At 33.6% G+C, this 8822-nt stretch overlaps 1 protein-coding gene across 1 annotated transcript in view; it reads left to right on the top strand.

Annotated features, from left to right (window-relative positions):
• Positions 1 to 1667: 1667 nt before the first annotated feature.
• Positions 1668 to 8822, top strand: part of LOC148951781 (uncharacterized) — a 29740-nt gene continuing 22585 nt past the window's right edge. Inside the window, exons 1-2 of the mRNA XM_089089063.1 lie at positions 1668 to 1741; positions 3826 to 4143. Coding sequence (XP_088945189.1) covers positions 1668 to 1741; positions 3826 to 4143 — 392 coding nt within the window. The remainder of the gene's footprint in view (positions 1742 to 3825; positions 4144 to 8822) is intronic.

Raw genomic sequence — 8822 nt, 5'->3', positions numbered from 1 at the left:
CAGCAAAATGTTACGAAATAACAGTCACTGAATTAGGTACTGACTCTAATTGATTCCGGATATGATCCGTTTTCAACACTTGTTTAAAACTGGTATTTAATCTTTTTGAAAGAACAAATTGGTCTTCACAGGTCAGAGACTGAATAGCAATAATATTCAATAATATAATATTCAATAATATTCAATAATAATTTGAATAGCAATAATAGACTGAAAGAATATTCGACATATATTGATATTAATGGCTAAAAGCTCATTAGCTCAAGATTTTGTTTCACTCAGAGCCAAATTTAAAGCTTAGAAAATTTTAGGCCAAGCGTTGTCTGCAAGATTTTCGGGGAAATCCCGAAAACTTAGGGAATAGTGAAAGCCGCAGAGCCTAGTGAGCCTATTGGTGATTCCTGCTCTGGTTTCATTGCATTTTTTTTTCAATTTTGTAATAAGTACAAAAGAAAATATTTGTAATATAATTCATTTTAGTAAAGCGCCAAATACGATGTAGGCCTTATGCTTTTACCGTTAGGGTAATGGGCAGTAGCCAAACTCTTGCTTTTAGTGAAGAATATAGGTGTCTTGAACAGTTTTGGAAAGCACTAAACTGAACAAAAGTGAGAGCCAAACTGAAAGCTAAACTGAAAGAGATATATTGAATGCTCGTCATATCCGGGCTGTCAGGATTTTTGTTGTCTGATCATTGAAATATTTGAAACAAACTGGCAGTCTCAAAATTTTGATCGGATACATTTGGAGAAAAAAAGGTGTGTGTGGGGGGAGAGGGTAGATGAGCCCAGTTGACTCATAAAAAGGCAACTAGAACTCTTAATTTCCAATAAAATGAGCCACCTGTGAAGTTTATACGGCCAACCATTACATACAAACCTTATATACGCCGGGGCATAACTTAAAACACTTGCCCCACGTGTCAACCCCGGAGTTTTTGTTATTTAATGTTTTAACTATTTATAAAAAAAATGGCTATCTCAAAATTTCTTTTGGATGGGTTTGGGGGAAAAGGGCGATGCCCTCTGATCTCTTTTAATTCTTAAAAAGTGAACTAGAACTTTCAATTTCCAATCAAATGAGCCCTCTCTGAAGTTTATACGCGCATCCCTTCTATAAGAACCATACATACCCCCAAGGCATAACTTACAATCCCTATCCCGGGGCCTTTGGGGGTTGAGTCGACATCGGAGCTTTTGTTATCTTATCTTTGAACTATTTTTAACAAAATGACTATCTTAAAATTGTTATCGGATGCATTTTGGGAAAAACTGGCTTGGGGGGATACTTGCCCTCCGATCACTTTTGACTCTTAAAAAGAGCACTAGAACTTCCAATTGCCAATCGAGTGAGACCCTTCCAAAGTTTATACGAAGTGACTTTTTCAATATGAAGTGCCTCTGGGAAAAAAAATCAAATAAAAATAACACATTGGTCCTTTACTATAGACAATGCTATAGTGTTGCCTCTGATATTCCAAATTCCTACGACTCCCGAAAACGAAGTGAAATTTAAAAACAACTCTTTCAAATGAAAGACAAAAACAGAGTTGCAACTTAAAACAAATGAAAATTATCAATTAGTCATATCTAAATCATTCAAGAAATATTTTTCTTTCAAAGTATTAGCTTAATGAGGCTTTTAGATTTTTATCATAATTTTTAACAATGAAAAGACTCATTTATGTACTTTTGCTTGGATCTATACAACTCCCGATTCAAATGCAATGGAAAGGTTATCAGTAAATAAAACATTATAGATTACTAACTGGCTAAACTTTTGTATATTTGAGATTTTACAGATATTTATTAGCCAAAATGTAAAAGTGAGCACTGGGTAACTAAGCAAAACCCAGGATTTGGAGGCCTGGGAAACCAACAATAGAAACACTGGAAGTGTATGCTTTTCGTTTTGTGAATACAGAAAATAAAATTAAAACCAGCTTGGGGATAAATTTGGTCTTAGTAGTCTTGATACATAGAGTTAGACACATCCAAAATTGCTAAGACCTGCATATTCTTCTCCTTGTCCTCTCTTGTTTTTGAATTTCATAAAATTCTTTGTAGCTAGGGTTGGTAAGCCCATAAATGAACTAAATTGTAGCAAGGCAGTTTACCCCTAATACTTAAAATTATTTTTGACGTGAGTTTCTCTTTGTATTCTCTTATCAAACAGTTCGTGATAACGAAGTGTAAGTAAGGAGCGACCCGGCTCAATAGTAACCGAAACTCTAAAAAACGAAATTTTGATACCAATAGATATATAAAACAAATTGAATTTTTATGCTGATTTTAAGTATATCCTTCAGTTTATTCTTATCCGTCAAAGGTTACGAGCCTGAGAGAATTTTCCTGTTTTCCTAATAAAGGGGGAAATAGCCCCTAAAAGTCAAGTGATCTCAATGAAAATCACATCGTCTGAGTCAGCCTATCAGAGCACCCAACTGTGTAGGTTTCAAAATCCTATCTGCAAAACTGTGAAATTTTGAATTTTTTGCCAGAAGAAAGATCACGGATGAGTATTTATTTTTTTTTTTTGTATTTTTTGTTTTTTTCTCAAGGGTGATCGTATCGACCCATTGGTCCTAGAATATTGGGAGGGGCTCATTCGAACGGCCCGAAGTTCTAGTACCCTTTTTAAATGACCAAAAAATGGGATTGCAGCTAGGCCCCCTCTCCGCCCCTTTTTCCCAAAATCGTCCGATAAAAATTTTGAGATAGCCATTTTGTTCATCATAGTTGAAAGATGCAATAACTATGTCTTTGGGTATAACAACCCTCCCCCCCCCCGCAGCCCCAGGGGAAAGGTCTTTAAGTTATAAAATTTACCTATTGTTTCCGCATAGTATTTGTTATTGGGATGTAAGCATACATTTTTTGGTGGAGGGGCACATTTTCTGCTGGGGGGTTGTCCTCAGGGGAATTTTCCATGGAGAGGGAAGTTTCCAGGAAGTGAACTTGTCAAGGAAAAATATACAATGGGGGAATTTGCCACAATTCTTATACAAAATTCATTTTATATGTCTTGTTTTCTCTTTTCCGTCTCAATCTTTCGTGCGGAGTGGCAAAACTGTCTAGAGTAAATTTTCACCGGGATTGAATTGTCTAGAGGATATTTCCATGGGGAGGGGGTTTCTTCATAGATTTAGGGCCAGATTTCCTGGCATTATTTAAAAAACAATCAGAAATTAAATAAAAAACAAGTTTTTTCAACTGAAAGTAAGGAGCAACATTAAAACTTAAAACGAACAGAAATTATTACGTATATAAAAGGGGATGCCCCTTCCTCATCACCTAGCTCTTTACGCTAAAGTTTGAATTTTGTCCCAACTCTTTAATAATGACTTTTGAAACACTAGGGCCGTTTAATTAGAAAAATAAGACGCATTTTTGAAAGCACTAATAAACTTTAGCGTAAAGAGCGAGGTGTTAAGGAGAGCGTAATCCCTTTACATACGTAATAATTTCTCTTCGTTTTAAGCTTTAATGTTGCTCCTTACTTTCAGTTGACATTTTTTTTTTTTATTGAATTTCCTTCCGGGAAGCCTTTAATATTCTCCGCATCATATCTCAAATAAAAACATAAAAACAAACTCCAGCTCAAGTTCCTGTTGCGATCGACTTAAAAAAAACAACAACAAACTATTAAACCCCTCAGGAGAGCTTTTTAAGGAATTATTGATTGTTTACGTTTTTTTAAGTTAGATTTTCCGCATTTCAAGTCTTGACTTCAAGTTTTTTCTTCTTCCATCATCCTTAATCTTCCTATTACTTTCAAGACCTCATTTTAAGTTAGAATTAAGTGAATAATTATACTTTTCTTCAGGTTACGTGCGGCCTGTGTTTTTCTTCCGCTTTTATTCCTTGTCCAAGCGGAAGGGTATTTCCCAGCCCAGGAAAGATTCCTGTTGGGTAATCTGTTTAGACGCAACACAAACATTATCCTTACGTCACATACTACAACCATAACAAAAACTGTAAATCCAACCTGTTTTCAGCTTTTGGCTAGCGAAATTCCAGCTTGTCAGAGAAAGAAGAGGCAATTATTCTGGGATGATAATTCAAAAGCAAGACATTTCCTACGTGGGGGAAACTCTGCAAAGCTCAAAGACTTACCCCACCCTTTTGAAGTTCAATATATGAGGTTTGACTATATGCTATTAAAGCTTAAGGGCCCATTGTAATTTTATAGATGTTTGCATTAATTGGCAAAATGAGGGCAAATAATTGTGAAAAGAATCGTCCATTTTGTATGAAAAGGTGAACAACTGCTATAAATTGAAAAAGGTTCTATGTCTCTTATTTACCTCATTCATTCAAGAATATTCTCTGTATGATTCCATTTTTGTGTTAGCTTCTTTAGGTGTAAAATGCTTATTGATATATATTGCACTAATTAACAGAAGATATAATTTGATATGTTGCTAGGAGTCGGAACTAGACTTATAACACAACTTTGAAATTAATGAGGGAATATTTTCAACAAAATAGGAAAACAACACTAAAACAGCAATAGCTACAAATAAGTGAAGAGTCCAGTGCGGCCCAGACCAAATTTTATTTTTAAACTGTTTCAGGAACACTAACTATTCCTTCGGTTTACCTTAATAATAGAAGTCTATCAAACCAAATTTTATGGATTTTTTTTAGCAAGAGCCCTGCAAAATGGGAATTTTTATACAGAAAATTTTTGAGTTTTTGAAGATTTTCCTGTTTTTATATTTGGAGCAGTCAAGACATACTTTAAAACTGTTCAAGGACAAGCTTTATGCTATGACATCTCATATCTACATTTTTAGTTATAAATAAACTTTAAATTTTTTCAAATGAAAAAGAATTGTTTTTTGCATTTTAATACATTCACATACAACAGTGGTTCTTCCGCATAAAAGTGTATCAACTTTTTGTTAACTCTTTTTCAACTTTAATAAATCTTGTAATTGATTCCCACCTTCATGCTAAAAACTCAGACGTCATACTCTCGGTTCTGGCCAGCAAGCATTAAATAAAAAAAAGTTTTTTATTTGAAAGTAAGGGGGAACATTAAAGCTTGAGAAAAGCAGGAGTTATTCTGTACATGAGGGGATTGACCCTCCCGAGCCCATCCTTCGTTACTCTAAAGTTTCTTAGTCCTTTAAAAAAGTCCCTTGTTCTAATCCAACGACCCTTGTGTTTCAGAAGTCGTTCTTAATAATTAGGACAAAAAGTCGAACTTTAGCATAAATAGCGTGGGGTCAATGAGGGAGGAGGTCAGTCATATCAAAAAAAAAAATAGTTTATCAAGCTTGGGTTAAGGAGGAAGAAACACACTCATTTAGATAATACATCTTGTCAATTTTAATGTTTAATGTTACTCCTTACTTTAAGTTGAAAAACTTACTTTTTTTATTTAATTTATTGTCGTTTTTCAAATTATGTCGAGACCTACCAGAAATAGGATATGTAATCCTGACCCAACTTAATTCCTGTATTTAGATGACAGGATTGAATTTCACTAAACGGACTTTTTGGAATACGTTCTTCAGTATGTTATGGTGTTTTTATGAAATTCGATACCTTTAAGGTGTCAGTTTATTTGTGATATTCATGGTGTGATAGATTGATTTGCATCTAGTGTAAATAGATACTATCTTTATAAACGAGCAATGATTGTATATGCATGTATTTATTTATGTATGTTTACTTTCTCGAAAACGGCTCCATATTTGTTTCGGAAAAATTGGTATCTTGGGATATTCTCGCATAAGAAAACGATCTAGAAAGGTCGAAAGTCTGAGAACATTCGTTAACAGCCTTAATTTTGGATTCGCAAATGATGTCATGTAGTAAAAATTACAAATAGGTCATGTATGTCATGTACGTCATGACATCATATGATGTCATTCATATTATATAAGATACCTGAGTTTCCAACGTAATCTGTTATTTATCCAACGTAATGTCTGTACGAAGGCCCAAAAAACAGAAATTTGCAGTTAGAGTTACTATAAATGAGGGCTATTTGAAACCAACACCCAAACTATCAAACATGATCAGGTGTGAATCTCCCTTAATCTCTTTCAATATCTCTCTCGATCTCTCTCAATCTCGCTCAATTTCTCTCAATCTCGTTCGATCTCTCTCAATCTCTCTCAATCTTTTGCGACAACACCAATACAGGCTGCTAAAGCAAAGGTTATTTGCTAATTTGTCTGAAGTAATCAAAATCCAAAATGAAGAAAATAGACAAATTCGAGCGTGTCAAAAATAAAAATGAAGAGCAAAGACACGCGCGGTTAGAAGATAAACAAAAACGAGAATTAGGACGTGTCAAAAATAAACATGAAGAGCAAAGAAACGGGCGGGTAAAAAAATTGAATATTTTCATGCATGGAAAAGTTTACATTAAGTTGCTTAAAGAGCAAAAAACTGGCAATTGCAAAAATGTTTGTATATATTTTGACAAGGGATTACAACAATTCAAAAATATTAAAAAGAAAACCCATATGTTTGAAGCTTAGTTAACGCGGTGTTCCACGTCATACTATTTTCATTTCATAGTCTTTGAAAAAATTTCTAAGTTAAGAAAAAAAAAACACATCTACAAATGTGGTTATTTTATAAGAGAAAAATCCCGTCCAGAATACGTCAGTTCAATCGCTAAAACTATTATGTAAACTGCAAAAATATTTACGGTGCCTGAGCAATAATCTTAATCTTTTGATTTAAACTAGAGAAATACCTGAAAATTTTAAAAATATTTTTTTTTAATGCAAAATCAACTCACTTAGTAATTAAGCTTACGGGTTTGGACGCAACCAGTTATAAAATGTCAGTAGGAAGACCCAAAAATTAAAATTTTCAATTATTACAAATTAGGCTAGGATTCTCTATTTTGACAAGGGATTACAAGAATTCAAAAACCATAAAAAAAACAAAAGTTTCAAGCTGTGTACATATCGTTGTTATAAATCAGGCCAGCTTCAAGAATCAAATATCTTTGAAAAGACCAGTATGAAAAGACATTAAATAAACTTAGTAGATATCGTTGTTAAAAATCGGACTTGCTTTGATAATCAAATATTTTTGAAAAGACTGTAGTATGAAAAGATAGCTAATTGTCTCTAATTGTAGTGGCTAGAACCCAAGGTAAAAAAAGGTAAAGAATATGGCTTTGGACTTTACAGTCCCTACCGGCGGTGCTGATCTCCGTTTCTTGGCCCTTCAGCCAGGAAGTGCAATGGGGGGCTGGGGGCCAACCATCCTGTGCTTTCACACACCCTTCCTATTTACCTTTCCCCAGGTTTCTCCAGGTACCCATTTAAAGCTGGGTAGATTCTGGCTGAGCTTACAGAGTCACGCCACTGACCCCCGTCCCAAACCAAATAATTGGGAGTACTAGGATTCGAACCCTCGTCCTCTCGGACAAAGGATCCTAAATCCAGCGCACAAATACACTCGACTAGGACTTGGCTAGAACACAAGTGACAACGAAAATCCATTTATATTGAAGCGTGCCGCGTGCTGAGTGCTGGGGCCCGCTGGCGAGTTTTGTATAGCCAACGATATGCGTGGTATATTACATGTTCGAATCTCACTATAAAGAGTTTTCAGGTTACGTTCTTTTATAAGTTTCTTTCTTTCTTCTTCTTTCTTTCTTATTTTCTGTCTTCATATGCGTGTGAAAATTTTTGTACGTTCTTTTATAAGTTTTTTTCTTTCTTCTTCTTTATTTCTTACTTTCTGTCTTCATATGCGTGTGAAAATTTTTGTACGTTCTTTTATAAGTTTCTTTCTTTCTTATTCTTTCTTTATTAATTTCTGTCTTCTTATGCGTGTCAAAATTTTTGTACGTTCTTTTATACGTTTCTTTCTTTCTTCTTCTTTCTTTCTTATTTTCTGTCTTCATATGCGTGTGAAAATTTTTGTACGTTCTTTTATTAGTTTCTTTCTTTCTTATTCTTTCTTTTTTACTTTCTGTCTTCTTATGCGTGTCAAAATTTTTGTACGTTCTTTTATAAGTTTCTTTCTTTCTTCTTCTTTCTTTCTTATTTTCTGTCTTCATATGCGTGTGAAAATTTTTGTACGTTCTTTTATAAGTTTTTTTCTTTCTTCTTCTTTATTTCTTACTTTCTGTCTTCATATGCGTGTGAAAATTTTTGTACGTTCTTTTATAAGTTTCTTTCTTTCTTATTCTTTCTTTTTTACTTTCTGTCTTCTTATGCTTGTCAAAATTTTTGTACGTTCTTTTATAAGTTTCTTTCTTTCTTCTTCTTTCTTTCTTACTTTCTGTCTTCATATGCGTGTGAAAATTTTTGTACGTTCTTTTATAAGTTTCTTTCTTTCTTATTCTTTCTTTTTTACTTTATGTCTTCTTATGCGTGTCAAAATTTTTGTACGTTCTTTTATAAGTTTCTTTCTTTCTTCTTCTTTCTTTATTACTTTCTGTATTCATATGCGTGTCAAAATTTTTGTACGTTCTTTTATAAGTTTCTTTCTTTCTTATTCTTTCTTTTTTACTTTCTGTCTTCTTATGCGTGTCAAAATTTTTGTACGTTCTTTTATAAGTTTCTTTCTTTCTTCTTCTTTCTTTATTACTTTCTGTCTTAATATGCGTGTCAAAATTTTTGTACGTTCTTTTATAAGTTTCTTTCTTTCTTCTTCTTTATTTCTTACTTTCTGTCTTCTTATGCGTGTCAAAATTTTTGTACGTTCTTTTATAAGTTTCTTTCTTTCTTCTTCTTTATTTCTTATTTTCTGTCTTCATATGCGTGTGAAAATTTTTGTTGCCCCCTCATTTTGAAAATCCCAAAATAAAAAGTATACTTACTGAATATTCCAGAG

The sequence above is a fragment of the Artemia sp. Qi Xiang Cuo genome, chromosome 5, assembly GCF_049724085.1.
Source record: "Artemia sp. Qi Xiang Cuo chromosome 5, ASM4972408v1, whole genome shotgun sequence".
Lineage (NCBI taxonomy): Eukaryota > Metazoa > Arthropoda > Branchiopoda > Anostraca > Artemiidae > Artemia > Artemia sp. Qi Xiang Cuo.
This window is presented reverse-complemented; position numbering and strand designations above follow the sequence as displayed.